Source organism: Chelon labrosus (genome assembly GCF_963514085.1).
Source record: "Chelon labrosus genome assembly, chromosome: 21".
In the NCBI taxonomy this organism is placed as follows: Eukaryota; Metazoa; Chordata; class Actinopteri; order Mugiliformes; family Mugilidae; genus Chelon; species Chelon labrosus.
In genome coordinates, this window is record NC_140354.1 from 2,448,177 (window position 1) to 2,464,914 (window position 16,738).

General features: G+C 43.3%; 1 protein-coding gene across 2 annotated transcripts; it reads left to right on the forward strand.

The window, feature by feature from the left end:
* The first annotated feature begins 8,937 nt into the window (after positions 1 to 8,937).
* ntf4 (neurotrophin 4) lies at positions 8,938 to 16,660 on the forward strand. Of its 2 annotated transcripts, none has more exons than XM_084570603.1 (2): positions 8,938 to 9,417; positions 14,370 to 16,660. In XM_084570603.1, exon 2 carries the CDS (start codon positions 14,389 to 14,391, stop codon positions 15,838 to 15,840), a length of 1,452 nt encoding a protein of 483 aa, XP_084426729.1. In that variant the 5' UTR covers positions 8,938 to 9,417; positions 14,370 to 14,388; the 3' UTR covers positions 15,841 to 16,660. The 2 variants fall into 2 exon arrangements, with proteins under 2 accessions (XP_084426729.1, XP_084426730.1); XM_084570604.1 differs by having other exon boundaries at positions 8,938 to 9,185.
* Positions 16,661 to 16,738: the final 78 nt, after the last annotated feature.

Sequence of the window (16,738 nt, forward strand, 5' to 3'; positions counted from 1 at the left end):
ACACAGCTGTACACATGCAGCAGGTTTGCATGTGTTTTTCAAGCTAAATTTCCAAGTTCCAGATGATTTGCAGAGGAAACTGAATATTTAAAATGAACTTGAGGTTGGAATCACTTATATTTACAAAAGACAGAGCAAAGACAGAAAAGGCCCTTTGTGTGTTTTCAGTGTTATGAAAGTTATACGTTTTGTGAGTTTTTGTGAATATGTGCATTTCATTTACAAATATATGTTGTGGAATATTGTTTAGGAGGCATCTGTATGTGTGTGCTTGTGACTACAGGCGTGCACCGGTGTCTGTGTGTCTCAGAGGATTACTTCCAGTGGTTGATTGTTTGGTGTGAGCTTTGCAAAGGGATCGAGATGTAATCCCCGGCCCGCCCCTCCATCAGCCTTGTTCAGCAGAGGGAGATGAGGATGATCACTGCAGCACTACAATGTTACGTTACACATGACAGACTGGTATGACATTAATGACTAGGGAATAAAAGAAAATGTCAAAATGTGAGGATCTCAGCTTCATTTTGGTATCAGTATGTAACACCGTTTAAATTTCAAAACTATGCTTAATCAAAACATAATTTAAAGTTCTTTCAGATTTCTAGTAAACCTTAAAGGACTTCTTCCTTTGCAGACCCAAATATTCAAATACATCATTTGTGGAATAGAAGCACTGAACACCCTAACATACATAGAGACACACACATCTCTGTGTCCAAGCACTTCTATGCAGAGTGGTACCGAATGCCTTCAGCGTATGCACAACTGTCTTCAAACACGTGTCTGGCGTATGGCTTTACTAGATTGCTACAGCAGGAGGGTTAAATGGTGTATATGTGAACTCTCTCAGTGGAGGTCAGGGTCGATCAGATCAGGGCTGCACTCAGCAGGGGACCACCCATGGGTCAAAAGACGTCCTCGCTTGGCTTGATTTAAAGCCTCTCGGGATGTTTACTTCATGACTTTAGAATAAAATCAGAAAAAAAAAATGATGTAGATCAAATTTGTTGAAAGAGCTACAGGACTGATAACAGCCATTGAACGGACACTCTTTGTTTTAACATTAGTTTTACTGATTAAAGACATTAAAGACAAACATCATAGCCATGCTGCACTTACACTCAGGTGAGGCCAGGGCGGACACATGGATTATTTTACTTTCTTACTGCAAGACTATATTGATATATACCTGCAACTAATTATTTTGATTGTTGTTTTCATTTCAATTACTTTGCTGTCCAAAGTCCTAAAGGCACACAGATGTACACAGACAAGAGGTAAATTCTGCCATTTCAGAAGATGAAACCAATAAATATTTGACCTTTTTACTCGATAAATGATTAATACATTATCAATATTTGCCAAACAAATCAATTAACTGACCATACACTGAACATCAAACCAATGAACCAGAGATAATGAGATTAACTTCTAAAGCTTTTTTTTAAAAAAACAAAACATATTCTGTATTGTGTTTTTTTCCTTTTTTGTGCAATTAACACCAAAAAATATCTAACCTATGATAATATAAAATATCACATTTGTAAATCCTAAACTAAATAACTAAACCTTTCAGCCATACATTGATGTCTGGACAGAAAAGGAGAAGAAGAAGCTGCCGTCAGGAAAAGGGATTGCATGCGTGTCTGTTGTCAAGATATGAGCTTGGGTGGATGTGGAGTGTGAGTGAGAGAAAACACTTGAGCGTGTGTGTGCATGATTTATTCTGCATGTGTGTGTGAACACATGTCAAACACACACCCCCTCTCCCCTCCCCTCCTCTCTCCTCTATCGGACGATAATCTCAGTGTATTAATCTGTTGTTTGAACTCCTTAAGCACAGACTGTCTATCACATCTGCTCTCTTCACCCTCGTAAAGCTCTGCTATTTTTAAACTCTCTTTCTCCTCTTGTGCTCCTTCGTCCACCCATTTTTCCTTCTTTGATCCGCCGGTGCAAATTTCTTTATAAGACTGAATTCCACACAGCTCATTCTCTCCATTCAGTAAATGCATCTTCTCATTTGGTCAACAGACATTTTTGGAAGCTCGTTATTCCAGCTTTTAATCTCTCTGATCCTCTTCTCTTCTATTCAGGGAGACAATTTTACTGATAACTGATAAGACATTACAGGTTCCAAATGTTCCAAAAGAGAAAGCCACCACTTTGCAAATACAGAGTCTCTAACTAAAAGCTCTGTATGATTTGCATTTGTGCACTGAAAATCATGAAGTGCACAAATGCATATTTCCCTTAAAAGAAATGAAAACACAATAGCTACAAATGACCGAGACACAGAGCAACTCAAAATAGGCCTGTCAGCAGTGACAAATGGTGCAAACCCACTGCCAGCAATGAATGAATGGAAGCATGCAGCGCAGAAAAAATGACAACAAGGCGGCGACCAGGCTTACCTGCTGTGTGTCGCTGTCTCCCATCCGACAAGCGCGAGGCATCGGGAGAGGCACGGAGAGTGGAGGGATGTGGAGATGAAGAGGGAGAGGGGACGGGAGGCAAAGTCGCAGTCCTTGCGTCATCTGAGAAAATTTGCAGATTAATACAACAGCTTGGTACTCTGAGCCCCCCCCCACCACCACCACCACATCTCACTCTCACTCTCCTCCCCTCCTTCTTTTCTTTCTGTCTCATTAACTCCTTTCCATCACTCTTTATGACTTTATTTACATTTTTTGGGAATGTACAAGATAGCAGATAACGCAGTTTAGGAAAGTTTTGAAAAAACTAGCTTCATGCAAACACTTTGCAAGAATGTAGTTTGGTACTTTCAGGAGACATTTGTTGGGGGGGGGGGGGGGGGGGGGGGGGGCTCATAATTACCCTCCCTTCCACAGGAGGGCGCTATGACTCTGCACTGAGTGAAGATATTTGAACAGTAGCTTCCCTCCCAGGGATACTTTGACACGTATCAGTGTCAGTGAGGCCTCAAAGTGCACGGAGGCCCAAGGGTGGAGGTGCTGCATACTGCGCATACAAGGCTCCAGCTTTTTCCATTCATCAAAACACTTTATTAATACACAGAATTTGAAGAAAACTGATAAGGAGGCTGATAAGATTCAGGGTCCTCATGCTGGCAGACACTGCTCTGTGTCGTGAAAGCTGGATGCCTATGATTGGCCTTTATGAGGGGGATCATGATTGATTTACGAGCAAAACGTCTCAACTGTCGAATATGTTGTATAACAACTTAAGACATTAATAAGCAAACACTCCTTGGTATGGTATGAAACCCAGACAGGCTTTTCCTTGCTGGCATGGCAGATACATGAAACTAAGGTTGGAGGAGATGACCTCATTCCTGCCATATCGAAATCAATGAGACTAAAAAAGCTTTTCTTAATACACATGGCCATAATATTAGCTCCCCCAGTGTGGAATCACATGTGAAAAGAAAAAATTCTGCAGTTCTGACCTTGACTGAAAACCCACGATCATCTGATTGGATGTCACTGGAGTCCATTCTAATTTTGGTATTTTACAGGGTAGGCCTTTACTTTAAGTGCCCCGTTAAGCCGTGGCATTTAAACTTTTAACACTTAAAATAAGCTATAATATAGTTATCTACATTATTCGTAATTTTTTTTTTCCTATGAGTACATATTTAAAATGAATGCAACAGTGTATCGACCCATTATACATTAATATATATTAACAGCTTAGTAAAGTGTTAATATACTAATAATATACTAATACGTGCTGATATAGTGTGGAATAAACCATTTTAAATGTTCAGCGATGCTGCTGATTTGCTACTGTCATACCGCTAACAAACATAATAGGACGATTAAGATGAGACCATCTGCCAGAACAAATACTGACACATGTATGCATATATACAAGCATGCAAACAGGAATTCAAACATAGACTTAAATGCACGCCCACCGTCTCATACACAGTCCCATAGGAGTGACAGATGGAGAGGGGCAGAATGGAAACAGGGGCTTGGACAACTGGGCTGGTGCCTTCATTGTGCAGTAGGTGCACTGTAAGTCTATCCTCTACTAATTGCCAGACCAGTTCAAATACAAAGTCTGCCTCTGAAATCCAATCCTGCGGGTGTCGAACAGTGAGTAAAGTTTACAATGTGTAACATTTTTCCCTCTGGCAGGAAAAGGGACAAAAACGTGGCTTATGGGAGTGGAGGAGGCGAGGGCATGTGGAAGAGTGCATGGGGAAAGAGGGGTGGATGAGTGCAAAAATGCAGAGGAACAGAGGAAGGTGTGGACTGTGCTGGTGACATGGAAGACGTAACTCTAAATAGATCATTCACTATTAAGGCTGCATGTCAGGGATCCAGACTGCAGCGAGTCTGTGGCAAGTGAATGAAAGTGTAGCCGCTGTAGGTGGACTGAGTCCTGTAACGAGACACTGAGGAGGGACAGATAAGGAGACGAGAAGGAGTGATTGAGAGGTGATCTGGGGAGAGAAAGAGTGAGGTGCTGTAAGGGGAGAGGGAACGGAGGCGCATACGATGTAAACAAGACGAGCAGAGTGTGTGCATGCGGCGTCTGAAGCCATTTCACAAACGGACAAGGATCCAGCTTCTACATGAACAGAGCACAAAATCTAAACAGACTTGGGACGGGGCAGACTGCCAGGTAACGCAGCACAGCGCCAGTCTGCATTTTGCACCCATTCAAATCTGTTTCTAATTAAGCATTAAACAGAATTACCAAACTAAGTCCTCCATTCCCCTAATGAGGGCTTTGCAGCTCTGATGCTCATATTCTTTCTCCCTCCCAAACCGCTTTCCCGAAGGTGAACATTCCATACGCTAATTTCAGTTTCATGCAGGAAAGACTTGTACACGCATGTGTTGTTTGTTTGTCAGAGTGGTAGTGTTGGTATGGACATGTGTATGTGTGTGTGTGTGCATACTTTCCTCAGTGTGCAAGTGTGTTGTTGGTGTGTTTATGTGTGGTCTGGCTCCAGACCCTGTCACTCATCCTCCCTGACCTTTAGTAAGCTGTGAAATTTAATTTCAGGCCCGGGTAGCTTTTTCTGTACAATCCCACACCTGTGCCAAATATGTCTGTGGGGATGTTGGACGACAGCTAAGGCTCCACAGCCAGAGATGAAGACAGACTGAAAGCCAGACAGACAGACATACGGACAGACAGGAGATGACGCATTCATCAGAGAGCCCCCACCCCATGAATGACCTCACCTTTGACCCTTTACCTCTTTGCCACCGTGCCTGGCGACTGGGGCATTTCCAGGAGGCTCCGGCTAATTAGGTCAGATTGCGGAGAAAGTAGCATTACGCCTGAAATTGGAAACATATGCGGCTTTACCTCAGCATGTGTGTTTGTGTGTGTGCGGTAATGGTGGCCATGATGGCGGAGCTTTCACCAGAGAGAGGCTTTGAGGAGGAGGAAGTGGAGTCCAGTGGGTGAGGCGACAGATGGAAGGAACAATGAAAAGGACTGAGAAACAAGTGGAGAAGAAGAAAGACACAGGTTCAAAGTGAGTAAAGATGGAAGAGGAGATGATGAAGATCTGACATCAGGTACCTTGGGGAGGTCGAGGATGTGTAATTGAAGTCTGACATGCTGGCTCTGTTGTGGACACACGGACTGTCAGCCTAGCCCTGACAGCTCAGCTCAGCTATTTGCAATAATTGCCATAATAGCTACCTTCCAATTATGCTCAGATCCCAGTTTCAGCTGAAGGAGGATGTCCATTGCAAAAGCAATAATTTGATGTCTGATTCCTCTGCGTGTGGGAAAGAGTTCATCAGAACAACCAACGGTGGTAAAAGTGAGATTTGGAAACTTCAAAATACCTCTGAGTTTCTTTGCTCTCATAGAAAAATGAAAACCATTTGAAAATGTCATGGAATGATGGATCATGTGTGGGCTGAAACCTAATTATTCTAGTAAAATCACGGTTGTGAGAAACAGCGTGTGATGTTGCAAATTGTGTAGCAAGTTCCTTGTGTACAAGTCAGCAGTGTACCATAAAAATGATTCGTTTGTTTTTTCATGGGACTTCACTAATTGTCTGAAAAACTGTTTTGGGGTCAGGAAATGTTGTTTATGGAAAATCCCCAAAGGAGGAAACCGCTGCAGAGTATTGCGTTATTTACCAGCCATACATTATGACTTAAGGGTTTTGCTGACTTAAGGATTTAGGAAACCTTTTAACGTGGTGCATTAGTGTGACAGTATGAAGCAAAACTTGTTCTATGAATGAATGTCTAAAAATAAATCTCTTCAATGTGAAATGGTTGCAGTTACATTTGCAAGTTGGAAGTGTGTGTGTGGGTGTGTATGTATGTGAGAGAGAGAACAAGAGGGCAAGAGCCTAAGACAACGCATCCCTGCCCTTTCAGTTGTCATCTTTGTTTCGCCATCACTCCTGTCCACACTTAGCTAACAACTTTCTCTTGCTCTCTTTCTTTCTCTCACTCGTACTCTCACTGATGCAGCCTGAGGTGAAAATATCTAAGTGCACGCAGGGCAAGTTCAGGCAGAGAAGGCAATAGAGAGAATGGTGGGAGGGTTGCAAGGATTTCAAGTGACTGACAGTAAATGCCAAGAGAGAGAAATGCCGCAAGGCAGACACCAAGGAGCGTGTGTGTTTGTGTTGGGCTTTAATGGTAGTGGATCTGGCAGATGATTCTCCAGGATCTAATTCTGGTGCTCCTGCTGTGTGGTGGAAGTGGAGAACAAACAGAAAGAGTTGAGAAAGGCCAAGTGTGTGTATGATCGTGTGTGTTTGCGCAATCAGTCAATGAGTGCAAGTATATCAACGCTTCTTTCCATCTGAGGGTATTGACAGTGTTAAATGTCTCCGTCCCTGAGTGAAGACTGCACTTTAGTCTGCCCCTCTATACAGAAGTGACCCGTTTTAGCGGCTTGAAAAACCTCTTTTCATGATCCCCCTTCTCTTTCTGTGTCTCCTCTCCGGTCCCTATCTCTCCCATCCCCAAACTCTTTCATGAACAGTCTCTCAGGGGCAGGGTTGTAACACAACCCTGCACTCTTTTGTCTCCATTCTTTTCCTTATCCTTTCATCTTTTTAAACATTCAGGGGGAAAGGGGTTTGGTGAGATGGAAACCACTACTTGGTAAAGGAAAGAAAGAGATAGCATGTGAGAGAGAGAGAGAGAAAGCGGGAGGCGGGAGGAGGGGAGGGAGGCAGAGTCTCCCCCCTTCTGCTCATCCGCCAATTTATGGCTTTCCTTTTCAACAAGGCCATTCAAGGTGGGGAGGCTCAGTGGACGCGCTGTTCTCGTGGGTCAATAGCAGTGAACCCTCGTCTGGTCTGTATGGGGGTGACTTATCTGCACCGAGGACCCGTTGAACTGTCTGTCGGCCTGTGTGTCCTCCATAGACCTCCATTGTGTCTCCTCTGGGCCTTCGATGACTTTCCCCCGATGACTTGCAAATGGACAGAGCAGCCAGTCACCATCTCCCGTTTCCATCATTTCAGCTTTAAAGTAGTCCTGCAGCATTTGATGATAAAAATAGAAGTTGATAAGAGTTAAGACTAATGTTATTCAGGACACATAATAACAGACAATCATGGGAAAAAAATGTAACAGTAGTATGACAAAAATGTATCGAAATTCTCAGATATTTTGGATCTACACCAAACATAAAAACACCTGTTTCGTTGTCGGCAGTATCAGTACATATTTTTTGCAAGCAAACCGGTATCAATTCCTTTATGGTAACATCATTATTGACATCTTGGATGAGACCCAGGACACTTGAGTACGTTGAGAGAAATGTTTTTGAAGAATCCACAGCAGTAAACAACTTCTGTCAGCGTAACACTTCCCATAAAATAATAGAAGATTTGTTGCTCATGATTCATACAAGACTGGATTTGTCAAGCTTGGAATACAAAATGCAAATTTATACAAGACGTGGTGTTTATGAAAAACAAGGCTGGTTGGAGTGGGAAATGTTGGGGATGGGATTTAGGGGGGCCCATATTAACCTCTACCCAAGTGCCCCAAATCAGCAAGTCCACCCCTGTTAAGATGAACGCACATTTTTTTTAAGCAGTATTCCTTGTTTTGTATTTAATACCTATTTATGGTCTATGTCCGGGTTGTTTGTGCTAAGTGTGCGTTTTTGTTCTCCTAAATGATCCTGTAGAAGCAAAACGCCATATCTGAGCGTCTACAGTGTGAACATATAGGTAAAAGCCAACTTCCAAATGAACCAAGCCAAACACTCGAAGGGTGAGGAGGTAAAAAAACCAAAAGAAACAACTGGCACAACTTAACAGGAAGCAATCTGAAAGCAGACTCGGATTTGGCATTAAAACAGATGGTTACATCCTCAGGTCTGATTGTGCCAAACTGGATCCTGTTGCACCCTTGCACGCTGCAGGCCCTTGGCGACTTACGCCATCCAGCCTCGCAACAACTTATTTCTAATCATTTGCAATGTTTACAACGCATTATAAAGTCAAAATAGCTGGAGCAATGCCAGTATTGGAATTTGGAAGTTGGAATTGCATCACACAGTTTTCGTGAGAAGTGTGGCAGGAGTGGGAAAAGGGAAAGATAAAAACATATCTCAGTCACGCATGTTAATGTTAAAATCTAGCTAGCTAAGAAATGCGATTTTTTGGCTAATTTTGCTAAATGAATAACTGATAATTGCTTTGAACCATACCTTGGTTGTTTTATATCTTTGCTTTCACATATGTTACTCGTTTATTGTTGTATATCTCACACTAACCTCCTGAGGGGGGAAAAAGCTTCGAGTCGTCTCTGCGCTTCCCCACAGAAACCGGAGTCATTCGCTGTCGAGCTGGCATCAGGCTGAGCAAGAAGTCGCTGCTTTCGTCTTCGAAATAAAAGAGTCGACGCGCCTTTAACGTTCCGCCGCAATAGAGACTCCCGCGACCGCGGTTTTATTTTGAAAGTGATAACCAGAAGTGACGTGTCTAACTCGTGCTAGCTTCACGTTGGTCCGACTTTACGCGTTTCAGGCGGAGTTCAGATCTTAAAACATTTGGCCAACTTCTCCACCGCTCCACTTCTTCGTTCACATTCTTCGTTTACATTTCCCTCGGCCCGCCTTGGAGGAGTCCCAACTCATGGAATACCTTAGGTTTACACTTTTGATAGTTTTTTGGGCTTATTAGCTACCGCGTTTTACCCCCGTCAGTGGAAGCGCTCCGGGACAGGAGAGACTTTCTGGTTTGTAACTTCTTTACTTTTCATTTTTTCCCCCTCGGCGGATTTTAGTGGGCACATGCGATGTCACGGACTATTAAAAGGAGAACGAAATGTGTGTGATTGGTTTGTGGCTGTTTTGTGAATGTGTTTTTTTGAGTTTATTTTTTGGAACCAGTTGAGCAACTGGCGACAGGACTCTATAATCAATGTGGTGTCAGCTGGAAGGACGCGGGGTCCGGATCTCACCTAAACGGTATGGCTTTAAATCATACATGTAGGCCTTCAACTGTGCACACAATATGTTTTTAAAATATGAATCAGTCAATATACACACATCTGTATTGATTTATTCATGCATCCAGTCAGTCAGGTGGAACAAATGTTACATAATGAGATTAACAACCATACAGTTATTTAATTGGATCAGTTTATGAACCACTGTGGGCACACAAGCCTTACTTATTTGTTTATGTATTAGTTTATGTAATTGTTGTATTGTTTTTCAGATAACTTCTCTACCTAAATATTTCTAGTTCGCTGCAAACGATCACTTGATCCACTGGCAGTGCTGTTTTGCTTGTTATTTAACTTGGCAGTCCTCCACTTGTAGGATATTTCACATTTTGTTTTGGTTGGCAGTCAGTCAGGTGAGGTGAGAGCTACCGTGTCACAACCCGAACCCACAGGTAGATCACACAAGGTGCCATCTGAAGCATAAAGTGCAGATCCAGGCCTGAATTGACTCTGTGGGTGTTTCTTTTTTGGTCAAAGTGAAAACAACTTCAAATTTCAGTCAGACTGCACTTGCAGGATGTTTCATCTCACTATCCTAGGGTATAGGGAACACTTGAAAAGCTTTAAAAGTGTCTGTTTCTTGCAACGCTGCATGCACCTCATCGCAAACTTCATTTTGGTTGATGAAGGAGAGATCCACAAGTGATGTGAGAAGGGACTTGCTGCCCTCCACATGGAGCTAGAGAAGAGGGAGCAGGACCGTGCAGGGTGAGCATGGTATGAAACAATCACAGACCTGGAATTAATTGGCTGTTTGCACAGCAGGACAGCAGGGCACTGTTAATGTGCACATGTGAGGCTTTTACATTGCCCTGCAGAGAAAGAGAGGGAGGACAAACATTTACCTGCATGTTTTTTTTCCATGCTACACGCTATCACAGCCGCTCCTGTTGTTTCTAAAGGAACCACTTCAGACAACTTAGCTCCAAAAGATGTCATCTGAGGTGTTAACTACTTTGAGGGAAACTTCCTTCAATCAGCCAGCCTCCAGACACCCTCCACCAGCTGCTCTTTGGGTCGCTTCAAGGAGGCAGGATTCTCCTTAATGTTAACCCAGAATGCAGTGTCTCTCTGTCGTTCGGATGTGTCTGACATAAGCCGCACAAGAGGAAGGGGGCTAGTTAGAAAACAGGATAAAAGCACAGTAGCCAGGTGTGGAGCTGCTTTTTGACATCTGTTTCCTGAGGAGGGTCCTGCAGCCGGAAGCCCTCTGTACCATAATTCCCCCCCGATTCCTCCTTTACTCACATTGTCTCATCTGGATTGTCTCGTTCACACTGGCAGCACTCTTAACAGGAGGCAGACCAATTAACCAGGTGCCACATTTACACAAGAAACACTTTCCTAAATGGATTACGCCATCCTGTTTGTCTGTTGCAGAGCCTCTGCAGTCTTTGCACATAATCAAAGGCGGTTTTGTTAATGTGAGTCATGCTGATTTAAAGTGGCTTGCTTATGTTGATCTGTTTTTTTCTATTTAATGTTTAATGTTACAGTAAATGTTCGAGTTTACTCTGCTGGTTAAATGTTCGAGTTTACTCTGCCAGAAAAAAAAAAAAAAAAAAACTGATGGAAAAAAAAAAGATATTTTGTGGCTTTTTCTCAGACTTGATGATGAGCATTTTCCCACAGTTTTTATTTAACTAAATAAAAATAAAACAATTGAGAATCAGAAAATGACTAAAATATGAAATAAAATTAAAATAAGCATCACTTCCAGCCGTAAACATTTGAATGTATCACACTATATAAGGAAAAGTAGCACAAACACTCTATACCATAAGAAACTGCAAAAAAAACCACACACATTTAAGTTCAATTTAAAGAAAAAATGAAATAGACAGGAATAATAAAGAGTGCTGTGTGTAAAGAAAACAAAGTGAAACCCATCTGTTTCAAGCTGTCACTTAAAAATGCTCGCTGAGGTTGTCTCCCTTATGTTGTATTAAACACTTTGGCAACAAGCTGCACCTTAAGGATTCATATAGTTCTGAACATGACAAACGCACAGCGGTTGACCTGAAAGGGATGTGATCGCACAAAATCAACAGAAGACCTGCCAGCAAGGCCGGAATCTGAGCTCTGTGGTTATTATTCAGTCATAATCAGCGCTAAATGGCACGTGGAGGTTTAACAGTTAATGTCATAGTTTAGTCTGTTTAGTGTGTTTATTCATGGATTGTTGCTTGATGAGGTGGTTGGTTTCCGTCTGTTTGTTCAGCCCCTGTCCTGTGGTTTCAGGGTATTGGTTCCTGCACTCCTTTGAAAGATTTTCAAGTTACGGAGATTAGGATTAACATAAGTGTGCAGTGTAGAGGTTTTACTTGCTACGTGAGGTTTTGGAGGCTGGGGTATTTGTGTGCGTTCGTCTGGGGCGGGGGAGGTTGAAAGGTCTTGGGACCGGTCCAGACGGTGGGAGAACGTCGTGGTCCTTGTCTAGCCTTGCAGGGAGCTCAAATGATGCGTGTCATTGTAGCAAATGGAGCATGGTGATGAAGTGCTGCTGCTGGTTCACAAAGAAACCACTTAGAGAGTCTGCCTGCCTTCTGTGTGATGTCCGAATGCACCAAGAAAGCCCTTACGCTTAACTCCTGCAATAAACCTTTCACATTTTTCCTAGAAATTCACAATGTACCGTCTCTTCTCATTTCAAACGATCTCATCCTCCCCTTCAGCGTCGGCAAACTCTCTTCACCTTAGATGCAAACTTGTTTTCAGTGTCGGCTGGCCTCTTTATGTTCGAGTGGTGTCGGATTTACCGTTTAATTTGCTTTCATCACACACAACATTTGGCAGGCGCCGCACTCGGATCAGTAGCCTGAGCAAACAGGAAGTTCTGCACACTTTGATGTGATTTACTGTCAGCATGAAAAGCAGGCACTCTGAGCACCCGAGGTGACTGCATGAGTGATGCGTCAACCAAACCTTGCGCTGCAGGGTGTGGCCCCTCTGAGTACAGGCCCTGTCACAGAAAGGATTTACTTTTGTCACTCGTTTGTTTGTTCACACACTCACTGATTTCCACTGATGATACATCCACTCAGTTAGTTTCACACACCCGCACAGACAAACACACACATCTACCGTGTTGCACTTTAGGTTGCCCTGCTGTTTTTTTTTTCTACTCTTCTCCAGTTGAGAGAACCACGAAGGAGCCTCGCCAGTAAAGCTGCATCACTGACATTCTGATCATTCCTCCTATTTTAACTCTTTCCAAGTGACCTCCTCCCTGCTTTCACACAAATAACTAAATCTGCCGCGTGGGCCTCCAAGTACTGCTTGAGTGCCATCCCTCTGTACCTGCCTCATGGATAGGTGACTGGAATATTTTTCTTCTTAGTCACTGGGTAATCCCACGACGAAACAGTAGTGATTCATCAGAACTTTTTGTTTCACCCACGTGATCTCATGGAATCACAAAATAATTCACCTGAAACGGCTTTTGCATGTCAGCAAATGTGTACTTTAGGTTTACACAAGGGAGTGTTTTATTTGAGTTTTGTATAGGTGGTTACTATAATCACTTTTCACTTTGTCACCAAGAGCGTATCTTCAGATTTGCAGTTAAATGACCTAGACGGCAAAACGCTGTGTGTGAGTTTGATTAAATATAAATGATGATTTTTTTTTCTCAATGAATCAGTTCTTTGTTTGGTCTGTACAACATGTGAAAACAGCGAAAACCATTCAATTCAATTCAATTTTATTTACACAGCGTCAGTAACAATACAAATTGTCTCAAGGCGCTTTACAAAACCCAACCTGAGACGCCTAGAGCAAGCAATAAGGCAACGGGAGCAAGGAAGAAGTCCCTTTTAACAGGAAGAAACCTTGAGCAGAACTCAGCTCATATGGAGGGACCCATCTGCCTGAGGCTGGCAGGGTAGAGACAGAAAGAGAGAGAATAACAATAATGGATAATTCACATATATTCTGATTCACAAGACAAAGAAAATCAGTAAATGTTCACATCTGCTAAGCTGGAATTGTTTAAGTGTTGGACAGCTTTTCTTGAAAATGGGATAAAACAATAAAGCGATTATCAAACTAGTTTCTGATTAGTTCTCTTTAGATCAACTAAAGACTGGCTCTGAGATCTAGATGTCTTCTGGTTCTGGAAACCCACTGTTTAATTACTGAATTATTAGGAAAATCTGCAATGGTAGTTTTATATATCTACATACAAAAAGTACAGGGGATTTTTTGTAATAACAAACTGCACTGAGTTTGATAATGCAAGTTAGGGCATGCTGGGACGCTTACAATAGTGATCATAGCTAAAACCCCTGCACTTTAAGAATTACAGTACAAGTATGTGGTCAGACATTATCTTCCCAGGGGGAAACACATTCACCCACAGAGCATGTGTGGTCAGGTGGAATACCTGAGGTTTACACAGGCATGCCATCTCATGCGTGTGTTTTGACAAGTAATATAAATCAAATTCGATTTCCTTATTCTTGATTCTTGAACAGAAGAGGAAAAAAAAGAAAAGAAAAAAAGATAAACATGCCCTTAAAAGCTGAAGGGAAGGTTTGTTTTCTCTGGCTGCAGATGTCTTTTTAATCCATTTTCTTTTGGCTGTTAAGTTTCTGGCTTGCATACATACCAGGTTGTCTGTGTCTCTGTTTGGAGGTCAGCACGTCACACTGCAGATTCTGCAGCATTCATAGCTCTACATGAAGAATCAGAGAGCGACCTCGCTGTACTTGTTCCTATTTTTCCACGACTTCTGCCAAGATTTTAAAGCCATACCTCAGCAGTTAAAGCACCAGGTCTTAAAGCTGCGGGCCACCAGTAAAACCTCTCCTTTTACATTTTAATTGTGGTACTTAATTTAACCGTAAAAGCCACAGTTTGCATTGTGTAAAATAACATAGTCTCTCTCTTCCTCTCTCTTTTAAACACCAGCTGATACGTCTTGGGAGTGATGCACTGGCTTCCCCTGGTTGCCATGGTGATTGCCTCGGCCCTGCCCTTCCCTCACAAGCCCGTGTCCAGGATTGCTGCTGCGACCACAGAGCCTGGCTTTGACAACCGCAGACAGCACCATCATGACCCGGCCGCTCGCCTTGCAGCTCCCCCTGTGGACTACGGCTTCAGTGGAAATGCCTCACAAACGGACTACAACATGGCTCTCAGCCAACACACGAAAAAACACAACCCTCAGGATTTTCTAAAATCCTCCACACATGAAGAGACTTCCACATCCAAAGTGGAAAACCAAGGAACCTACCCATCAAACACCAACTCAGGCAGTGATGACAGCAGCAGTGTCAACTTGGATGTTCCCGCAGAAGGAGGAACGCTCAGGACCGAGGATATTTCCGAGGATAGTTCACTACCAAAGGACAATAAGGCTGATAGCAGCAGCAGGCAAGATTACTTCAGTTTTGTGGACGTTTCCAAGAAGGACGCTACAGATTCTACAGTCAGACCATTGCAGGTTTCTGCGGTGGAAAAGCATGACGCTGTCAGTTCTGCTGCTACACTAAAGGGTCACAGAGGACCAGAACCGACTGCTCCCTCAGAGCAGCCGAGAGATGCACCGACAGTCAGGACAGGGAGCCAGAGGACACTGGGGACTGGAAAAGGCCTAACTGAGGAGAGCTTAACCATGCAGGCAGGGCTGGGTGTGGGAGACAGGCTGGACAGCTTCCTAGAAGGAGATGAGATGTTTCTGGACGCACATCCACGAGTCCTGTTCTCTCCTTCCCCATCACCTCCAGAACACCCACCTCTCCTGCTCATGTTGGAGACTGGCCTGCTGGAGGGAGACGGGGAAAGAGAGGAGCAGGAGGACATGGACGGACACATCGAGGGTCACGGTGACCGAGCGATTGATAGGGGCACAACTCTGAGCTGGGCAGACTCTACTAGAGTCACCAGAGAGGTTGTTCATCCTGTTAAAAGGGATAAACGCTCACATTTGGTTGACAGAAGGAGAGGGGAGAAGTCGGTGTGCGAGTCGGAAAGTGTATGGGTGACTAACAAGAATATCGCCATCGACTCTCATGGACAGCAGGTCACCGTTTTACAGGAAATCCAGACTCAGACAGGACCTCTCAAACAGTACTTCTATGAGACTCGCTGCCGCGAGGCTGACAAGCCAAGCAACACCAGCAGGTCAAGGGGTAGTGGTACTGCGGGGAAATCCGCACCGATGGGTGTGGCTGGGGCCGGCTGCCTGGGCGTGGACAAAAAACAGTGGCTGAGCGAATGCAAAGCCAAGCAGTCGTACGTACGTGCGCTCACCAAAGATGCAAACAACAGAACCGGATGGAGGTGGATCCGAATCGACTCGTCCTGTGTCTGTGTGCTGCTGTCCAGAACAAATAATGCGGCGGGGAGGGAGGTCTTGACGAGGAGCGGGAGAGGCTGAGAGAGAGGGAGAGAGAAAGAGAAAGGGGGGGGGGGTAATGAGAGACGGGAAAAGAAAGTGACACAGAGCAGAGCAGCTGTGACATCCTTCTGTGTGCACTTTCCTGCGCTGATTTCCTTCAACACGATGGAAGTTATCCTGCCACTTTGTGAGACGTCTCTTTTTTCCACCCCGTCCTCCACCACAGCTTCAAATGACTATTGCAAAACAAAAAAACAAAAAAAAAAACAAAACAAGAAGACCTCAATACTAGATCTTAGGGAATATTGTCTTTATATAGAGATTTACTTTAAGAAGTACTGTTTTTGTATGATTTATCTTTCATAATCTAAATTATTTTTGACTAGTATGTAAGCATGTGTATGTCTTTGATATTAATATATTCCTTTATATATGTGTACAATATGGCACCAGTATACCTTTATGTATGCAGCTATGTATACCTGTGTGTATTTATAGAAGTCATGGAGTAGTAGGTCTCTCCAGTGTCTGATGATAATTCCAGCCTCTGGTCCACTCGGGTTGTAAGAGGAAGTAGCGCCACCTACTGAAGTTCCATTGTACTGCTCCACACTCTCACCATATGGATAACAATGAATGTGCTTTCAGCAAGAGATTCTACCGGGGAGAAATGTATGTAACACACGAACAGTGTGGGCACATTATAGCATGATTTGACAGGTTTGTGGCAGGATAATTCTGCATCTGTGGTTACATGAATGTAGAACCATGTGGTTTGTAAATTATGACGACAAGCTAATTTTAACATTTGCTGATTTGTTCAGTTGGCCTGCTAAAAGTGGTAATAAAGGATCTTTGTATTCAGTACGTTTGTTTTAACTGCTGTAATTTGCTGCTAAGAAGTGGGTCTCCAAACATCTGAAGAGTTCAGACTTTA

Coding starts and splice junctions, on each gene's coding strand:
- ntf4 (XM_084570603.1), top strand. CDS start 14,389: ATGCACTGGCTTCCCCTGGTTGCCATGGTGATTGCCTCGGCCCTGCCC.